This window comes from Triticum aestivum, chromosome 3D, assembly GCF_018294505.1.
Source record: "Triticum aestivum cultivar Chinese Spring chromosome 3D, IWGSC CS RefSeq v2.1, whole genome shotgun sequence".
Classification (NCBI taxonomy): Eukaryota; Viridiplantae; Streptophyta; class Magnoliopsida; order Poales; family Poaceae; genus Triticum; species Triticum aestivum.
Genome location: NC_057802.1, coordinates 596,343,136 through 596,364,473, shown reverse-complemented (window position 1 = coordinate 596,364,473; position 21,338 = coordinate 596,343,136). Strand labels below are relative to the sequence as shown.

The 21,338-nt window shown below is 44.6% G+C and overlaps 1 protein-coding gene across 1 annotated transcript; it reads left to right on the top strand.

The window, feature by feature from the left end:
- The first annotated feature begins 18,378 nt into the window (after positions 1 to 18,378).
- LOC123080796 (eukaryotic translation initiation factor 3 subunit M) lies at positions 18,379 to 21,338 on the top strand. The gene is made up of 8 exons (XM_044503748.1): positions 18,379 to 18,691; positions 18,767 to 19,136; positions 19,263 to 19,407; positions 19,956 to 20,106; positions 20,358 to 20,467; positions 20,544 to 20,641; positions 20,730 to 20,799; positions 20,986 to 21,338. The coding sequence occupies exons 1-8, from the start codon at positions 18,463 to 18,465 to the stop codon at positions 21,073 to 21,075; spliced, it is 1,263 nt and encodes a 420-aa protein (XP_044359683.1). The 5' UTR covers positions 18,379 to 18,462; the 3' UTR covers positions 21,076 to 21,338.

Here is a 21,338-nt window from a genome sequence, read left to right as displayed (position 1 = left end):
TTTGGTCACCGGAGCCGTCATCACGGTCTCCTTCTTCCACCGGCATTCGGTCACCGAAGCCATTATGATCATGTCCTTCCTCCTCCATTGTTCGATCACCGGAGCCTTCAACCTCTCCTTCCAGACCATCGGTGTCATTGAGATACGACAAGACATCACCTCCGCCGAGGATTATGTCCCCCAACAACTGTTCTGTTTCCAAGTCTCTTTGCTCCATAGTTTCTGCAAATATTACAACATGGCAATTAATATACAAACATGAGAGATGGATATATTAATGGCAAACATAGACCTAGCTAGCTAATCACAACAAAGAATATTAATTAGTGGCCTCGATGCTTCTACGGTTTGGGTGGCCTCGACAACGCTTCTAGGGTTTGGGGTGGCCTCACTTCTAGGGTTTGGGGTGGCCTCGACAACGCTCTTTTAACTTGGTAAATTTGGGTGGCCTCGACGCTTCTAGGGTTTGGGGTGGCCTCGACAACGCTTCTAGGGTTTGGCCCGGACCGCCTCTCTCATGAATGTCAAACAAGGGATTTAACAAAATGGCGCCATTCTGGATGTGCAGAAAATGGCCCCTATTTTTCCTGATCTCATCTACCCTTCTATATGTCACGTTGTCTAGTGTCAAAGGATTCAAGAAAACCATGGCCTCATCATTAGCCAGAAGTAACAGGCGCATGATGGTATGAAGCTCTCCAAAGTTATTTTGGAATGGAGTCCTGATAGGATAATTCGCTTTTTGGTACGAAGTTCAGCAAAAGCCTTTCGAATATCGCTATTGGGAAGGCCTTTGCTGAACTTCGTACCAAAAGGCGAATTATCCTATCAGGACTCCTTCCCAAAATAACTTTGGAGAGCTTCATACCATCACGCGCCTGGTACTTCCGGCTAATTATGAAACCATGGATTTCTTCAATACTTTGACACAAGAGAACGTCCACATGTAGAAGCGTAGATGAGATCAGGAAAAATATGGATCAACTTAATTATGCACATCCGTAATGGGGCATTCTAGATAAATCTCTTATAAACTCGAGAGAGTTTGTCGGGTAGGGGTGGGAGGGGGTAGGAGATCGACAACTTTTTTTCTAGGGTTTGGGTGTCCTCGAGAGTTGGTCGAGCGAGAGGGGGTAGATCGACGTCCCCCTCTCGACCCCTCGGCGATCCTCGACCCTCGACCCTCGACCCCTCGATGACCCTCAACCCTCTACCAGAGTTCCTGACCCTCGACCGCTCGGCGATCCTCGACACCCTCGTTCCCGATAAAAAATAAGAAGAGGAAGAAGAAGAAAAAAGAGGAGAAGAAGAAAAAATAAAAGAACAAAAAAAGAGGAGAAGAAGAAGGAATAGGGGATATTCTATTTCTTCTTCTTCTCCTCTATTCCTTCTTTTTCTCCTCTCTTTTTCCTTATTCTATTTTTTCTTCTTCTCCTCTATTCCTTCTTATTCTATTTTTCCTTCTTCTCCTCTATTCCTTCTTCTTCTCCTCTTTTTTTTCTTATTCTATTTCTTCTTCTTCTCCTCTATTCCTTCTTCTTCTCCTCTATTCGAACTTTGACATATGATCAACTGTTGCATATGCCAAATTTCAAACTTTGACATATGATCAAACTTTGATACATGATCAAATGTTGCATATGTCAAAATTCATGTTCGACGTCCCCCCCCCTCATGCCGAAGTTATCGGGGAGGGGGGTAGATCGACAACGCTTTTTCAGTCCCGGTTTGGCGAGAGGGGGTTGACCGATCGACGTCCCCCTTCATGTCGAGGAGTTACCGGAGTTTTCTATGAAAAAAAATACTACCTATCACATCTCAGTTCGGCCGGTTTGGGTGGACTCAAGAGTTTGGTTGGGCGAGAGGGGATTGATCGACGTCCCCCCTCACGTTGAAGAGTTACTGGAGTTTTCAATGAACAAAAAAATACTACCTATCACATCTCAGTCCCGGTTTGGGTTGACTCGAGAGTTTGGTCGGGCGAGAGGGGGGTTGATCGACGTCCCCCCTCATGTTGAAGTCCTAGGAGTTTTCTATGAACCAAAAAAATGCCTAATGACATGTCCGACGACCGGACCGCCTCTCTCATGAATGTCCAACGTACCCGCCTCTCTCATGAACAAAAAAATCTATGAATAAAAGAACATCATATTCTATGAACAAAAAACATCATATTCCATCCACATCCATGCATACATCATATATATGATCATCTAGGAACAAAAACATCATATTCTATTAAAAAATCATCATATATATGAACAAAAACAATTATGAAAAATCAGGACATATCATCATACATATCATCATATGTATGAACAAAAACATGCATATATATGAAAAAAAACAGGGAAACTGGAGAGGGAGGAGGACAGGGAGGGCGCCGGCCGGACCAAGATAAGGAGGGGCAGGGGCGCGGGGTCGGCGGCGAGGACGGCGACGGCGACGACGTCAACGGGGCAGGGCGCGGGCTCGGGGCAGGGGGCGACAGCGATGACGGGGGCGGGGCGGGGCAGGGCGACGACGACGACGACGGGGGTGGGCCGGGGCAGGGGTGCGGGCGACGGCAACGGCTGCAGGCCGGTGACGGGGTCGACGACGACGGCAGCGACGGCGATGGTGACGTCGGGGCAGGGGCGCGGCGTCGAGGAGCGGAGTAGCAGCCTGGTGGCATTCGAGATAAGAATGGCAGGTGGGGGGAAGATTCCTAAGTGTTGGTTTATATAGGAAATCCTTTGGTCCTGGTTCATGGCATTAACCGGGACCAATGCCCCCCTTTAGTCCCAGTTGGTGCCACCAACCGGGACCAAAGGTCAGTTTTCAGCAACCCAAAGGGCGGGAAACAGAGCCCTTTAGTCCCGGTTGGTGGCACGAACCGGGACCAAAGGGGGGCATTGGTCCCGGTTGGTACCACGAACCAGGACCAAAGGGTGGCATTGGTCCCGGTTCGTGCCACCAACCGGGACCAATGGGCTTGCACAGCGCGTGGTGGTGGGAGTTTAGTCCCACCTCGCTAGTAGAGAGCGCCCCGCATCGGTTTATATTCTCGGCTGCCTCATCCCTCTTGAACTCCTCTGAACTGTAGGCCTACGGGCCTAATATAACACTGTTATGCCTGTGGGCCTACTGGGCCCGCTGCGGGCCTACATCCTGGCGCAACATGCTAGTTGTGTTTCTAGTCGCATGCAGGCTGTGGTGGCCCTGTAGGCGGCATTATTTTATTTTTTCTGTACTTTTTTTTCTTTTATGCTTTACTTAATTTTTAGAGTTTTTGAGTGATTCATTTTGCTTTAGGTAATTTTTAGGTTATTTTAAATGTCTGTTTAATCAAAAACAGATTTTGTTATTTTACTTTGCTATTAAAGTTTCTAACAAAAAAATTCTTTATGAAAATTCTTTTTGCTATTAATCTTTTGAACAAAAAATACTTTGATAATTTAAGCTGCATAAATTTTATAAAATTTTAGTTTCAAATTCTAGTCGTATGCAGGCCGTGGTGGCCCTATAGGCGGCGTTTTTTAAATTTTTTCTGTATTTTTTTGTTTTATGCTTTACTTAATTTTTAGAGTTTTTGAGTGATTCATTTTGCTTTAGGTAATTTTTAGGTTATTTTAAATGTCTGTTTTAATCAAAAACAAATTTTGTTCTTTTAGTTTGCTATTAAAGTTTCTAACAAAAAATTCTTCATGAAAATTCTTTTTGCTATTAATGTTTTGAACAAAAAATACTTTCATAAGTTAAGTTGCATAAATTTTATAAAAATTTAGTTTCAAAAATACTAGAGGTTTATAAAATCTTTTTAGTTGATTCCTTTTGCTATTAGAGTTTTATAAAAGCTTTTCAGTTGATTCTTTTTGCTATTGAAGAGTATTATAGTTTTGTTTTAGTTGATCATAACAGAATATTTTAATTGATTATTTTTAGTTCATTCTTTTTGCTATTAGAGTTTCATAAAAGTTTTCTAGTTCATTCTCTTTGCTATTAGTTCATTCTTTGAGCTAAATGACCCTGAAATTGAAAAGCGCTTCAAATGAACTCTGAAAAGGTTGAAAGTTTGCATGGTATCATCATTTCACCCACATAGCATGTGCTAAAAAGTTGAGAGGGTTACGACAAAAGCTGGATGCACTTCGTGTACAAAACGGACAATCTCTTTCGAAGTATCACGGTTTCGGACGAAAACTCATCTGATACAAATGGCTTTCATTTTTTGAACTTATTTGAACTCCAGACCTTTTTGTGTTCAAAATGCACCATTCTGACTTCATTTTTTAAGCTAAATGACCCTGAAATTCAAAAGCACTACAAATGAACTCTGAAGAGGTTGAAAGTTGGCATGGTATCATCATTTCACCCACATAGCTTGTGCTAAAAAGTTGAGAGGGTTACGGCAAAAGCTGGATGCACTTCGTGTACAAAATGGACAATCTTTTTCGAAGTATCAGGGTTTCATACGGAAACTCATCTGTTACAAAGGGATTTCAATTTTTTGTACTTATTAGAACTCCAGACTTTTTGTGTGTTCAAAATGCACCATTCAAAGCCACATCATCAATTTTGAACCCTTTCTGACTTCATCTGGTAGTTTTCATGCATTTACTGATTTTTTAAAGCTAAATGACCCTGAAATTGAAAAGCACTACAAATTAACTCTGAAAAGGTTGAAATTTGGCATGGTATTATCATTTCACCACATAGCATGTGCTAAAAAGTTGAGAGGGTTACGGCAAAAAATGGACGCACTTCGTGTACAAAACGGACAATCTCTTTCAAAGTACCACGGTTTCATACGGAAACTCATCTGATACAAAAGGCATTTCATTTCTTCACATGTAACTGCAGTGATATTCTAGATCAAAGGCATCATCATAATAGTTGTGGAGAGAAAGTCTTCACTTTTTCTTCGCTTGTGTCCTTTGCTTATTGCGCCGTAACCATGGATAATCTTCATCATTTAACAGGGTGCTTGGGTCAGCCTTGACATTGAAGGGAGGAATTTCATGAAACTTTTCATAATCTTCACACATGTCTGTCTTGCCCTCCAATCCCACGATGTCTCTTTTTCCTGAAAGATCTATGTGGCGCTTTGGCTCATCGTATGATGTATTTGCTTCCTTATCTTTTCTTTTTCTCGGTTTGGTAGACATGTCCTTCACATAGAAAACCTGCGCCACATCATTGGCTAGGACGAATGGTTCGTCTGTGTACCCAAGATTGTTCAGATCCATTGTTGTCATTCCGTACTGTGGGTCTACCTGTACCCCTCCTCCTGACAGATTTACCCATTTGCACTGAAACAAAGGGACCTTAAAATCATGTCCGTAGTCAAGTTCCCATAATATGTGTTATTTCCCCTCTTGGTTGTTGCATCAAAGCGGACACCGCTGTTTTGGTTGGTGCTCTTTTGATCTTGGGCAATCGTGTAAAATGTATTCCCATTTATCTCCTACCCTTTGTAAGTCCATACAGTCGAAGATGGTCCCCTGGCCAATGAGTACAGCTCAACAGAAACAGTGTTGTCACCCCTGAAACGTGTTTGCATCCAACTGCCGAAAGTCCTGATGTGTTCACATGTAATCCAGTCGTCACACTGCTCCAGGTGTTTGGAGCGGAGAATGTTCTTGTGTTCATCGACATACACTGTCATCAAGGTAGAGTTCTGTAGAACTGTGTAGTGTGCTTGAGACCAAGAATGCCCGTCCCTACATATTATTGAGTCCCCTCCTAGCAGGCCTTTTCCAGTCAGTCTCCCCTCATACCGCGATTGAGGGAGACCAATCTTCTTAAGGTCAGGAATGAAATCAACACAAAACCCAATGACATCCTCTATTTGATGGCCCATGGAGATGCTTCCTTCTGGCCTAGCGCGGTTATAGACATATTTCTTTAGGACTCCCATGAAACTCTCAAAGGGGAACATATCGTGTAGAAATACAGGGCCCAGAATGACAATCTGGTCGACTAGAGATGAACTAGGACGTGCGTCATGATATTGAAGAAGGATGGTGGGAACACCAGCTCGAAACTGACAAGACATTGCGCCACATCAGTCCTTAACCTTGGTAGGATTTCTGGATCGATCACCTTCTGAGAGATTGCATTGAGGAATGCACATAGCTTCACAATGGCTAATCGGACGTTTTCCGGTAGAAGCCCCCTCAATGCAACTGGAAGCAGTTATGTCATAATCACGTGGGAGTCATGACACTTTAGGTTCTGGAACTTTTCTCTGGCATATTTATCATTCCCTTTATATTCGACGAGAAGCCAGACGGGACCTTCATACTGATTTTCTTCTCTTCTTTGGTAAGAGCGTAGCTGACATGACCTTCATACTGCTTTGGAGACGTCTTTTGCGTGCACATGTTGCTTGTCCTCCCGTGCCTCCGGTGTATCTTTTGTCTTCCCATACACGCCCAAGAAGCCTAGCAGGTTCACGCAAAGATTCTTCGTGACGTGCATCACGTCGATTGAAGAGCGGACCTCTAGGTCTCTCAAGTAGGGTAGGTCCCAAAATATAGATTTCTTCTTCCACATGGGTGCGCGTCCCTCAGCGTCATTCGGAACAGATAGTCTGCCGGGACCCTTTCCAAAGATTACTTGTAAATCATTGACCATAGCAAGTATGTGATCACCGGTACGGATGGCGGGCTTCTTCCGGTGATCTGCCTCGCCTTTGAAATGCTTGCCTTTCTTTCGACATTGATAGTTGGTCGGAAGAAATCAACGATGCCCCAGGTACACATTCTTCCTGCATTTGTCTAGGTATATACTTTTGGTCTCATCTAAACAGTGTGTGCATGCGTGGTATCCCTTGTTTGTCTGCCCTGAAAGGTTACTGAGAGCAGGCCAATCATTGATGGTTACAAACAGCAACGCATGCAGGTCAAATTCCTGCTGTTTGTGCTCATCCCACACACGTTCACCGTTTCCATTCCACAGCTGTAAAAGTTCTACAACTAATGGCCTTAGGTACACATCAATGTCATTGCCGGGTTGCTTAGGGCCTTGGATGAGAACTGGCATCATAATGAACTTCCGCTTCATGCACAGCCAAGGAGGAAGGTTATACATACATAGAGTCACGGGCCAGGTGCTGTGATTGCTACTCTGCTCCCCAAAAGGATTAATGTCATCCGCGCTTAAACCAAATCATACGTTCCTTGTGTCACTTGCATAGTCCTCCCAGTACCTTCTCTCGATTTTTCTCCACTGCGACCCGTCAGTGGGTGCTCTCAACTTCCCGTCTTTCTTACGGTCCTCTATGTGCCATCGCATCAACTTGGCATGCTCTTTGTATCTGAACAGACGTTTCAACCGTGGTATTATAGGAGCATACCACATCACCTAGGCAGGAACCCTCTTCTTGGGGCGCTCGCCGTCAACATCACCAGGGTCATCTCGTCTGATCTTATACCACGATGCACCGCATACCGGGCATGCGTTCAAATCCTCGTACGCACCGCGGTAGAGGATGCAGTCATTAGGGCATGCATGTATCTTCTGCACCTCCAATCCTAGAGGGCATACAACCTTCTTTGTTGCGTACGTACTATCGGGCAATTCGTTATCCTTTGGAAGCTTCTTCTTAATATTTTCAGTAGCTTCTCCAATCCTTTGTCAGGTACACCATTCTCTTCCTTCCACTGCAGCAATTCCAGTACGGTACCGAGCTTTGTGTTGCCATCTTCGCAATTGGGGTACAACCCTTTTTTGTGATCCTCTAACATGCGATCGAACTTCAGCTTCTCCTTTTCACTTTCGCACTGTCTCTTTGCGTCAACAATATGACCCGGCGAAGATCATCATCGGGCGCATCATCTGGTTCCTCTTGATCTTTAGCTTCCCCTGTTGCAGCATCACCGTATTCAGGGGGCACATAGTTGTCATCATCCTCTTCTTCTTCGCTGTCTTCCTTCATAACCCCTCTTTCTCCGTGCTTGGTCCCAACATTATAGTGTGGCATGAAACCCTGATACGTCTCCATCGTATCTATAATTTTTTGATTGTTTCATGCCAATATTATAGCACTTTCACATACTTTTGGCAACTTTTTATATGATTTATTGGACTAACCTATTGATCCAGTGCCCAGTGCCAGTTCCTGTTTTCTGCATGTTTTTTGTATCGCAGAGTATCCATATCAAACGAACTCCAAATGCAATAAAATTTCACGGAGACTTATTTTGGAATATATGTGATTGTTGGGAGTTGGAATCACCGCAAACGGAGGCCCACACACACCACAAGACACCAGGGCGCGCCAGAGGCCCCTGGCGCGCAGTGGTGGGTTGTGCCCTCCTCGAACGTCGGTTCGAGCTCTACTTCGGGCGCAAGGAAGCTTATATCCGGAAAAAACGTGTTAATATCTCAGTGCAATCGGAGTTACGGATCTCCCGGAATATAAGAAACGGTTTTCGGCCAAATCAGGGGAACGCGAAACAGAAGAGGACAGAGAGGCAGATCCAATCTCGGAGGGTCTCTTGCCCCTCCACATCCATGGAGACCATGGACCAGAGGTGGAACCCTCCTCCCATCTAGGGGGGAGGCCAAGGAAGAAGAAGAAGGAGGAGGGCTCTCTCCCCCTCGCTTCCGGTGGCGCCGGAGTGGCGCCGGGGGCAACGATCGTGACGACGATCTACATCAACAACCTTGCTACCGTCAACACCAACTCTCTCCCCCTCTTTGCAGCGGTGTAACACCCCTTCTCCCCGCTGTAATCTCTACTTAAACATGGTGCTCAACTCCATATATTATTTCCCAATGATCTATGGTTATCCTACGATGTTTGAGTAGATCCGCTTTGTCCTGTGGGTTAATCGTGATCTTGGTTGGTACGATTGTATATTTTATTTATGGTGCTATCCTACGGTGCCCTCTGTTCTCGCGCAAACGTGAGGGGCCCTCGCTGTAGGGTGTTGCAATATGTTCATGGTTCGCTTACGGTGGGTTGCGAGAGTGGCAGAAACTTAAACCCGAGTAGGTGGGGTATGACGTATGGGAGTAAAGAGGACTTGATACTTAATGCTATGGTTGGGTGTCGTGACCTTAATGATCTTTAGTAGTTGCGGATGCTTGCTAGAGTTCCAATCATAAGTGCATATGATCCAAGTAGAGAAAGTATGTTAGCTCATGCCTCTCCCTCATATAAAATTACAAGGATGATTACCGGTACTTGTTATCGATTGCCTAGGGACAAATGACTTTCTTATTGACAAAAGCTATCCACTTTTATTACCTCACAATTTATTCGTAGTTTTATTCTCGCAAAGTACATGTAGTTTTATTCCTACAAACTAGTTTCATACTTGTTCTACGTAAAGCGAACCTCAAGCGTGCGTAGAGTTGTATCAGTGGTCGATAGAACTTGAAGGACTATTTGTTCTACCTTTAGCTCCTCGTTGGGTTCGACACTCTTACTTATCTAAAGAGGCTACAATTGATCCCTTATACTTGTGGGTTATCAAGAACTTTTTCTGGCGCCGTTGCCGGGGAGCAATAGCGTGGGGTGAATATTCTCGTGTGTGCTTGTTTGCTTTATCACTAAGTAGTTTTTATTTCCTGTTCTAAGTTTTTCTCTATCTTTAGTTATGGATATGGAACACGAAACACCAAAAAAAATTAGATGTACTTGCTACTCATGGAGATGGGGAACCTCCTAAAACCCTCGTTGCTCGTTATGTAAAAGATATTATGCACTACTTTGATAATCCTGAGAAAACCCCATTCAACATGATAATGGGGGTAACGCTGGATCAATGTGAATACTTTAGGGATTATCGGTTGACACAAAAAGGGAAACTTTTATGGGATCAAATTTATATGTTGCAATGGTATGCTTGGAATCTATGCTTGAGATATGATTATACTTGTTGCTCTAAGATTGAGGTTCCACACCTTCCCTATTCATGCGAATTTAATGATAATAAACCTTGGCTTCTTATGCTAAAGGTATATATGATTACTATGATGTGGAAAGAATAGAAGAATTTGTTGCTTTTAAGGGTGCTTATGAAATTGAATCTTTGTTTGAAAAATATGAAGCTTCTGATGATGATGTTTATAGACCTGGAAATTTGCCATCCTATTGAGAAAGTCTCCGTTGTCCAAGAAGAGACTAATATTTTGCAGGAGTCTATGGAAGAAGGAATTGATGAAACTGTGAGCTCATTGGATGAAAAAGATGATGAGGAGAGCGAAGAACAAGAGGAGGAAGATCAGATTAGCTATCCGTGCCCACCTTCTAATGAGAGTAACTCTACAACTCATACATTATTTAATTTCCCTTCGTGCTTACCGAAGGATGATTGCCATGATAATTGCTATGATCCCATTGATTCGTTTGAAATATCCCTTTTTGATGATGCTTGCTATGCTTATGGCCATGATGCCAATATGACTGATGCTTATGGAGACGAACTTGCTATAGTTCCTTATGTTAAGAATGAAATTGTTGCTATTGCACCCACACATGATAGTCCTATTATCTTTTTGAATTCTCCAAACTACACTATATCGGAGAAGTTTGCTCTTATTAAGGATTATGTTGATGGGTTGCCTTTTACCATTGCACATGATAATTTTGATGAATGTAATATGCATGTGCTTGCTGCTCCTACTTGCAATTATTATGAGAGAGGAACTACATCTCTGCCTCTTTATGTTTCCAACACGTTAAAATTGCAAGAAACTGCTTATGTTATATATTGGCCTTTATTTGATGTGCATGAATTGTTCTTTTATGACATGCCGATCCATAGGAAGAGAGTTAGACTTCGTCATTGCATGATATATGTTGCTTTGTGCTCACTACTAAATGCTAAATCATTGTTGATTCAAATTGTATTTGATATACCTTGGGATCCGGGTGGATCCATTACTTGAGCACTTTATGCCTAGCTTAATGGCTTTAAAGAAAGCGCTGCCAGGGAGACAATCCGGAAGTTTTAGAGAGTCATTTATTTCTGTTGAGTGCTTTTATAAAGTTTAAAAAAATAGAGGGGAACTTAAAAACTTTTTCACAAAAGAGAAGCGATTGGAAGTTATGCATTGGAGAAGTGAGAGTCGACCTTGAACACTTGTGTTCTTGCTCATGGAAACAATGTAGAATTTTTCATGAATATTCTCACGAAAATAATTATCCCCTTGTACAATTCCATTGTACTATAAAAATAATGTGCCAAGATTTGCCTTTAGGATGTTTACATTGCTTGTTGGTTTGTGCGGTGCAAAACAGAAACTTTGGCTGTAGTGCGCGATTTTACATTTTTTACTGGAATGTCAAACGGTTCTGAAACTATTTTCAATGTCTTTCTATACAAATTGTTTATTTTTCCAAATGTTTTCAGAATTTTGGGAGTACCAGAAGTATGGTTAATGTTCAGATTACTACAGACTATCCTGTTTAAGACAGATTCTGTTTTTGATGCATTGTTTGGTTGTTTTGATGAAACTATCAATTTATATCAGTGGATTAAGCCATGGAAAAGTTATATTACAGTAGCTACAATGCAAAAACAAAATATGAATTGGTTTGCAACAGTACTTAGAGTAGTGATCTGCTTTATTATACTAACGGATCTTACCGAACTTTCTGTTGAGTTTTGTGTGGATGAAGTGATCAAAGATCGAGGAGGTCTCGATATGCGGAGAAGGAGGAGAGGCAAGAGCTCAATCTTGGGGATGCCCAAGGCACCCCAAGTAAATATTCAAGGAGACTCAAGCGTCTAAGCTTGGGGATGCCCTGGAAGGCATCCCATCTTTCTTCAACAAGTATCGGTATGTTTTTGGTTTCGTTTCGTTCACGTGATATGTGCAAATCTTGGAGCGTCTTTTGCATTTAGTTTTCATTTTTCTTTTATGCACCATGCTGGTATGAGATAGTCCATGGTTGATTTATAGAATGCTCATTGCACTTCACTTATATCTTTTGAGTATGGCTTTATAGAATGCTTCATGTGCTTCACTTATATCATTTGAAGTTTGGATTGCCTGTTTCTCTTCACATAGAAAACCGTTATTTGAAGAATGCTCTTTTGCTTCACTTATATTTGTTAGAGCATGGTCTTTTGTAGAAAGAATTAAACTCTCATGCTTCACTTATATCTATTTAGAGAGACAAAAGGAATTGGTCAGTTGCATGGTTAGTCATAAAATCCTACATAAAACTTATGGATCACTGAATATGATATGTTTGATTCCTTGCAATAGTTTTGCGATATAGAGATGATAATATGTGGGAGGTACTAGTAAATGGTTGTGGTTAGTAAGAATATTGGTGTTAAGGTTTGTGATTCCCGAAGCATGCACGTATAGTCTCTCGTTATGCTATGAAAGTTGGAGCACAATTTATCCTTGATTGTCTACCTTTGTGTGAAGGTCGGGGGCGCGCGATGGTTAACTCCTACCTACCTCCCCCCTAGGAGCATGCGTAGTATTACTTTGCTTCGAGGGCTAACAAACTTTTGAAATAAGTATATGAGTTCTTTATGACTAATGTGAGTCCATGGATTATACGCACTCTTACCTTTCCGCAATTTGCTAGCCTCTACGGTACCGTTCATTACGCTTTCTCACCTTGAGACATGGTGCAAACTTCGCCGGTGCATCCAAACCCCGTGATATGATGCGCTCTATCACACATAAGCCTTATTATATCTTCCTCAAAACAGCCACCATACCTACCTATTATGGCTTTTCCATGGCCATTCCGAGATATATTGCCATGCAACTTCCATCGCTTCCGTTTGACTTGAGCATTCATTTTCATATTGCTTTGCATGATCATATAGCTGACATAGCATTTGTGGCTCAGCCACCATTCATCATTTTCATACATGTTACGCTAGATCATTGCCAGAGGCATTCATATAGAGTCATATTTTGTAGTATTGAGTTATAAGTAAATAGAAGTGTGATGATCATCATTATTCATTATTAGAGCATTGCCCCAGTGATGAAAGGATGATGGAGACCATGATTCCCCCACAAGTCGGGATGAGACTCCGGACTAAAAGGAAAGAAAAAAGGAAAAAGAAAAAAAGAAAAAGAAAAAATGAATGAAAAAGAAAAGAAAAGGGGCATGTAAATACCACACTTGTGCTTCAAAGTAGCACCATGTTTTTCATATAGAGAGTCTCCTATGTTGTCACTTTTATATACTAGTGGGAATTTTTCATAGTAGAGTTTCATGCACACCCACTTAGTTTCATATTGAGCTTTCATACACTTATAGCTCTTAGTGCATCCGTTGCATGGCAATCCCTACTCCTTGCATTGATATCGATTGATGGGCATCTCCATAGCCCGTTAGTTAGCCGCGTCGATGTGAGACTTTCTTATTTTTTGTCTTCTCTATATTTACCCCTATCATCATACTTATTCCACCGATAGTGCTATATCCATGGCTTGCGCTCATGTATTGCGTGAGGGTTGAAAATGCTAAAGCGCGTTCAAAAGTATGAACCAATTGCTTGGCTGACACCGGGGTAGTACATGATTTATACTTTGTGTTAGGAAGACAGAGCATGACAAGACTATATGATTTTGAAGGGATAACATTCTTTAGCATTTGATATTCTGAAAGACATGATTGTTTGTTGGGATGCCTGGGTATTGATGTCTTTATGTCAAATTATAGACTATTGCTTTGAATCACTTATGTCTTAATATTCATGCCATGACTAGACATATGATCAAGTTTATGCCAGGTAGCATTCCACATCAAAAATTATCTTTTTTTTATCATTTACCTGCTCGAGGACAAGCTTGAATTAAGCTTGGGGATGCTGATATGTCTCCGTCGTCTCTATAATTTTTGATTGTTTCATGCCAATATTATACCACTTTCACATACTTTTGGCAACTTTTTGTATGATTTATTGGACTAACCTATTGATCCAGTGCCCAGTGCCAGTTCCTGTTTTCTGCATGTTTTTTGTATCGCAGAGTATCCATATCAAACGAAGTCCAAATGCAATAAAATTTCACGGAGAATTATTTTGGAATATATGTGATTTTTGGGAATTGGAATCACCGCAAACGGAGGCCCACACGCACCACAAGACACCAGAGCGCGCCAGAGGCCCCTGGCGTGCGGTGGTGGGTTATGCCCTCCTCGAACGTCGGTTGGAGCTCTACTTCGGGCGCAAGGAAGCTTATATCCGGAAAAAAATCATGTTAAAATCTCAGCGCAATCGGAGTTACCGATCTTTCACAATATAAGAAATGGTTTTCGGCCAGATCAGGGGAATGCGAAACAGAAGAGGACAGAGAGACAGATCCAATCTCGGAGGGGCTCTCGCCCCTCCACAGCCATGGAGGCCATGGACCAGAGGGGGAACCCTCCTCCCATCTAGGGGGAGGCCAAGGAAGAAGAAGAAGGAGGGGGGCCCTCACCCCCTCGCTTCCGATGGCGTCGGAGTGCCGCCGGGGGCAACGATCGTGACGGCGATCTACATCAATAACCTTGCTACCGTCAACACCAACTCTCTCCCCCTCTTTGCAGCGGTGTAACACCCCTTCTCCCCGCTGTAATCTCTACTTAAACATGGTGCTCAACTCCATATATTATTTCCCAATGATCTATGGTTATCCTATGATGTTTGAGTAGATCCGCTTTGTCCTGTGGGTTAATCGTGATCTTGGTTGGTACGATTGTATATTTTATTTATGGTTTTGTCCTACGGTGCCCTCCGTTCTCGCGCAAACGTGAGGGGCCCTCGCTGTAGGGTGTTGCAATATGTTCATGGTTCGCTTACGGTGGGTTGCGAGAGTGATAGAAACTTAAACCCGAGTAGGTGGGGTATGACCTATGTGAGTAAAGAGGACTTGATACTTAATGCTATGGTTGGGTTTCACGACCTTATGATCTTTAGTAGTTGCGGATGCTTGCTAGAGTTCCAATCATAAGTGCATATGATCCAAGTAGACAAAGTATGTTAGCTCATGCCTCTCCCTCATATAAAATTACAAGGATGATTACCGGTACTTGTTATCGATTGCCTAGGGACAAATGACTTTCTTATTGACAAAAGCTATCCACTTTTATTACCTCGCAATTTATTCGTAGTTTTATTCTCGCAAAGTACTCGTAGTTTTATTCCTACAAACTAGTTTCATACTTGTTCTAGGTAAAGCGAACGTCAAGCGTGCGTAGAGTTGTATCGGTGGTCGATAGAACTTGAGCGAATGTTTGTTCTACCTTTAGCTCCTCGTTGGGTTCGACACTCTTACTTATCGAAAGAGGCTACAATTGATCCCCTATACTTGTGGTTATCAAGACCTTTTTCTGGCGCCGTTGCCGGGGAGCAATAGCGTGGGGTGAATATTCTCGTGTGTGCTTGTTTGCTTTATCAAGAACATCATGAATAGATAAGTGACCAAATTAATAGAAGTTCATCATCACATTAAAACCAAAGTACATATATAGTTCTCATTGAACAACATATGTCTCTCCAGAGCATCTAATTAAACCATACATTGAAACTATGTAAAACATTTCAATGCAACAACAAATGCGATCATAATCGCAACTAAGGTAACAATTGATCCAAACGGCATAATGATACCAAGCCTCGGTATCAATGGCGTATTTTCTAATCTTTCTAATCTTCAAGCGCATTGCATCCATCTTGATCTTGTGATCATCGATGACATCCGCAGCATGCAACTCCAATATCATCTTCTCCTCCTCAATTTTTTTCAATTTTCCTTCAAGTAATTGTTTTCTTCTTCAACTAAATTGAACCTCTCGACAATAGGGTCGGTTGGAATTTCCGGTTCACATACCTCCTAGATAAAAAAATCTATGTCACGTTGGTCGGCATAATTGTTATAAACACTAAATGAACCAAATAGTTATAAAAGATAATATATACCACATCCGAATCGTAGACAGGACGAGGGCCGACGGAGGCGGATACCAAAACCATCGCACTATATAATAACAAACAATAATAAAAGTAAGAAAATTACACAAGTATCTATCTAAATCATACAAGTAAGAACTTTTTTCTTTTAGAAAGAAGATAAGATCAAGAGGCTCACGACAGTGGTGCCGGTCACGAGATCGGCACGGGCAATCGACGGCGGTGAGGACGGGGACGGGGCAGGATGGACCGTCAAACCTAGACAAATCTCGAGGAAAATGGAGCTTGGACAAGGAGCTTCGAGAGGAGAAAGCTTAAGTGTGGCTCGGGCATTTCATCGAACACCTCATGTGCATAGGAGGTGAGCTAGAGCACCACAAAGCTCTCCCACGGCCGGCCAGAAAAACAGAGCACTCCACTGCTCTGCTCACGGGCGAGGGGGTATATATAGGCACCCCCTTTGGTCCCGGTTCCAGCCACGAACAGGGACCAATGGCCGGTTCGTGGCTGGAACCGGGACCAAAGGGGCCAGACGAACCGGGACCAATGCCCCACGAGGCCCGGCCAGCCCCCTGGCCTCACGAACCGGGACCTATGCCCCCATGGGTCCTGGTTCGTGACTGAACCGGGACTAATGGGCTGGCCCGGCTTGGACCAAAGCCCTGTTTTCTACTAGTGGCAAGAGCTAGGAGAAAGGCGTTGGAGAGAAAGAAGGAATCTTTACCCTCTTATATAGGCGGTGAAATGCCAAACGCCACCCCTCTCAAGCCTTAAAACTTGCCAGTTCCCGAAGAGATCGTGCGAATGGCACGGTTGGATTACCCAAAACTGTATTGATGAGGATCCCGTAATGCGCGGGCACGATCTCTATTTTTTACAAGACGTACCAATGGAGGCTATGCCTCGAAACGCGAAGCGGGAGGCGTAAAAACGGTTCGAAATGTTAAAGAGCCCGATATGACGTTTCGTCGAAAAAGTTGTCAGTGAAAAAACACGGTTTGGTCTGGATATCTTGCCTTCGTGGCTAAGGGTTGTAACAATTATACAGAGCCGGATACATAATTGTTTTAAAGTGTTCAGGAGGAGGAACCCGCCTTGCAATGCCGAAGACAATCAACGTGCCGAACACATCGTCATCGAAGACTGGTTCAGGGGCTACTGAGGGAGTCTTGGATTAGTGGGTCCTCGGGTGTCCGTGCTATTTGATATGGGCCGGACTGATGGGCCGTGATGATACAAGCAGAAGACTTTCCCCTTGTGTCCGGGTAGGACTCCCCTATGCGTGGATGGCAAGATTGGTGTCCGGATATGTTATTTCCTTCCCTTACAAACCGACTATGTACAACCCTAGGTCCCTCCGGTGTGTACATAAACCGGAGGGTTTAGTCCGTAGAGGCTATCAGAATTCTCATAGGCTAGACAGCTAAGGTTTAGCCATTATGATCTCGAGGTAGATCAACTCTTGTAACCCCTATACTCATCGAATATAATCAAGCAGGAAGTAGGGTTTTACCTCCTTTAAGAGGGCCCGAACCTAGGTAAACATTGTGTCCCCTTTATCTCCTGTTACCATTGATCTTCAGACGCACAGTTCAGGACTCCATACCCGAGATCTGCCGGTTTTGACACCGACAGCGACGTCGAGTCGAAAGGCTAAGGGGATGTCCATGCCCAGTAACTCTCGCCTTGAAGGCGATGGGTGGGGCAACAACGGCGCCCGCGGGGAGCCGTGCGGCCAAGGCCCGCGCGTCAGCCAGAGACAGGTGCAGGCCAAGCCGCACCACCGCGGCATCCCCAATGTCGGTGTCCGCCATGAAGGCAGCAACCGCAGGGCTAGCCACCTGGACAGAGAAAACTAGGGTTTCGACAAGCGTAGCCACGAGGCGAGCGGGGCGGGCGTAGAAGAAGTAAGAAATGAGAGTGGAGATGGAGGTGGCAGAAAAAGGAGGGCTCACCGCCGGCAAGGTAACCCAGAGAGTCCACAGCGATGTGAGGGATGAAAAGAAGACAGGGTCAAAGGAAACGCCAGAGCGGAAGGAGGAGAGGACGAGCGCATGGGAAGTTTTTACCTGGACGCGGCACCACCCTGAACCCCCTGGCCTTGTCGCTGGCCGTCTTCTCACCGGGTCATCAGGTCGACGGACAAGGGAAAGATCCGGCTGGTGGTGCAGTGGGCGAGTGGCTGCTGGGCAAGGAGGGGAGACACGTCCGCTGTGGTGAGGGAAAGCGACGTCGGCCGTCGCCGTCGGTGCTGAGCCCGATGAGTCCAGCTTGCGGCGCGGCGAGAAGAGGGGTGGCAGAGAAAGGGAGAAGGGTGAAGAAACCGTGTCGCGTGCGTGCTCTCTCTGCTGTGACCTGACGCCGCCATGCGCGGCCGACGGGATTGGGCTGGGCCTCAACGAGTCACCGAGTTGGAATCGGGCCTATTTTCATAGCTCGGCTCGCCTAACTATCCATCCTATCGGGCCGAGCTGTAACGGGCCGAGCCTAAAAGCTCGTTCGTAAGTCCAGCCCTAATCATATTCCCCATCCCCTCCCCCTCTCCCTCTCCCACACCGGCGGCGGCGGCGGAGGAAGAGAGAAGAATCCGAGCATGGCGACGATAGTGAACACGACGGAGGAGGAGCCGATGCTGGCGGTGGTGCGCTCCACCGCGCAGCTCGCCTGGGCCGACGCGGGCCCGGAGGTCGCCGACCCGGAGGTGGCCCGCCTCTGCGCCGAGGCGCAGCAGCACCTCCTCGCCGGCCGCTGGCTCGACATGGCCACCCTCATGCTAGCCTCCGCCGACCTCCTCCTCCTCTCCCCCAGCGCCCCCGACAAAGGTCAGCCCGCCCCTCCCCTCTCCGTCTCCGTCTCCGTCCGCTCCTTTCTGAATTGCGCCGCGTTGCTGTGTGCAGCCGCAGATCTCGAGTGCATCCTCACCGTCATCTGCAACCTCGTCACCAAGGCCGGATCCGAGGACGAGGCCCTGGAGATCGCCAAGCTCATCTGCGCCAAGCTCACCCACCAGCCGCCGGCCGACAAGCCCACGCTGCGCATCAAAGTCCTCTTCAGCCTGTACAACCTGCTTCCGAGCCTCTCCGGCAAGGCCATGGTCTACAGGAAGGCGCTCGAGGTCGCCGCCGCCGCCGCCGGGAAGGCCGCCGCCGACTGCGTCGTCCCCACCTTCAAGAACATCGACGCCTTTGTTGCCTACTGGGGCATCGGCAAGCCGGAGCAGAGGGAGCTGTTCCTTGCCGTCACCAGGATTCTTAAAGACCACAAGGGGTGCGGCCCTTTGCTTCCAACTTCCTTGCATTTTTTAGCCAGTGTGTAAGAAGTAACATGGCAAGGTTGTTGTATACTGATGATGCGATCCCTTCTTGTTATGATGATGATGATGATGATTGTCAGCATGACCAAGGACTACTTCAAGTTTCTCAACAAGTACCTGGCCACGTTCGATGGATCGGCTGATGATGCTGATGCAATCGGTGCGGCAAAGGAAGAAGCTGCTGCAGCAATTGTTGAGTTTGTCAAGTCATCTGACCTCTATCAGGTACTACTTTTATCCTCCGGCTCACATCTCCTCCGTCTTAGGGCTTGTGTTCGTGTGGAAAAATCTCGTGAGAGCCATAATGCATCGCTTTCTCCATACCAGAAACATGCCATTCTCCAATCATGTCACCAAATGTGAATTTGGTTATGACAGTCAAATATCGCTATATTAGATAGATGTAAGAAGACTAAAGTTATCTGCCTGCAAATGTTAATCTTGTGAACCTTAAATATTTCTGGTTACTACCAGACCGAGCCAAGCCAAAATTGTGACAAGATGTCCCTTACAAGCTTTCTTCTTTTGGTTTGATGGATTATTGCTTCCACAAACTTGTGCCGCTATGCATTGCATTGCGCAATTCCTCTGCTACTGATTTGTATGTCGTTGTGCCTTGTATGCCAACAGTAGGTTCTGAAATTCTTGAGGGATTTATTTAGCAAGTTTTAACCCTGGCAAACTATACATGTGGTTTAATGCCAGTTAAAAATCTAGCACTGGCTGCATACCTTACCTTATATACTGTATTGATGGAAATATGCTTATTGCAGTGTGACCTGCTCGATATGCCAGCTGTTGCACAGCTCGAGAAAGATGACAAGTATCAGCCTGTTTACGAGCTACTGAAGATATTCCTTACTCAGAGGCTCGAATCCTATTTAGCGTTTCAGACTGCTAACTCTACCTTGCTGCAAGGATATGGTATGTTCTGGTGAACCAATGCTAGCAATCAGTGGCGGAGCTAACAATAAAATGTTGGGCAGGCCGGACTGTATAAAGAGTGATGCCAAATTAAAATCAGTGCATTATTGTGGGCTGGACTTCACTTTTTAACCTTTTTTTGCTCCTGCCCAGGGCGGGCCATGGCCCTTTCAACCTTGCCTGAGCTCAGCCGGTGCTAGCAATACTACGTTGCTTCAAGTTTTGGATATCTAATGGTGGACCATTTACAGGACTGGTTCATGAGGAGTGCATAACCAAAATGCGTCTGATGTCCCTGCTTGATCTGAGTGGCCATTGTTCTGGGGAAATTCCTTACTCTGCAATTACAAAAGCCCTTGAGGTAATTGGCTTACCTTGCCTTCCTATTGTTGTTCACTTGATTTAATGTTATATTGACTTTTTTAATTCTTTGTTAGATCAATGATGATGAGGTGGAATATTGGATTGTGAAAGCAATTTCATCAAAGATTTTGGACTGCAAAGTTGACCAGCTTAATCAATTGGTCATTGTCAGGTATTCATGTCCACAAGACTTTCTTGGTCCATATTACAGTGTTTTCCTTTCCTTTTTGGTTAATACTTGTTCTGACATGTAATTTCAGCCGACATACTGTGAGGGTCTTTGGGATGCCACAATGGCAGAGTCTACGTTCAAAGCTTGGAGTGTGGAGGGTAAGCCTCTCACAATTACCTCCTCTCAAATTTGCAGTAGAAAATTTCAGCTGCAAACTAGTTCAAGCATGCATAGCTTTCTGATTTCCCGATGAATGTCAGATATGTAACTCGTACAGTGACCTAGAGAACTTTTAGGTGCTTACCGAGCAACTAATCCAGTTTCCTCTTAAAATTCTGCTACAGGGAAACATTGCAAATGCTATCAACACAATCCAAGCTAACAAGGTGACTGAAGATGGCGGGCAGGGGATGCAAGGATTGATGATCCGCTGATCGGAGGGGACTCCCCAAATTGAGACTATAGTCTCTGAGATTAGATGAGCAATCTTATTTTATTAGACATCTTGTAATCCGAAATACTCCTACCATATGATCATGCTGGCTTTATCCTGGTTTGCAGCGGCGTGCTAAGCAATCTCATGTTGCATGAATTTTGTAGTCAAAACCATGCTTGAAGTCAGCTGTTACTCGTTTACACACATTCCTGATTGTTCATACTGGATGCCTGTTTATCATGATAATTGTTTCTTCTCCAA

Excerpts from the sequence above, each read along its gene's own strand:
- LOC123080796 (XM_044503748.1), top strand. The coding sequence starts at position 18,463 with ATGGCGACGATAGTGAACACGACGGAGGAGGAGCCGATGCTGGCGGTG. Across the intron at positions 18,692-18,766 it reads CCCCAGCGCCCCCGACAAAG|CCGCAGATCTCGAGTGCATC; the intron begins GTCAGCCCGCCC and ends TGCTGTGTGCAG. Across the intron at positions 20,107-20,357 it reads TACCTTGCTGCAAGGATATG|GACTGGTTCATGAGGAGTGC; the intron begins GTATGTTCTGGT and ends GACCATTTACAG.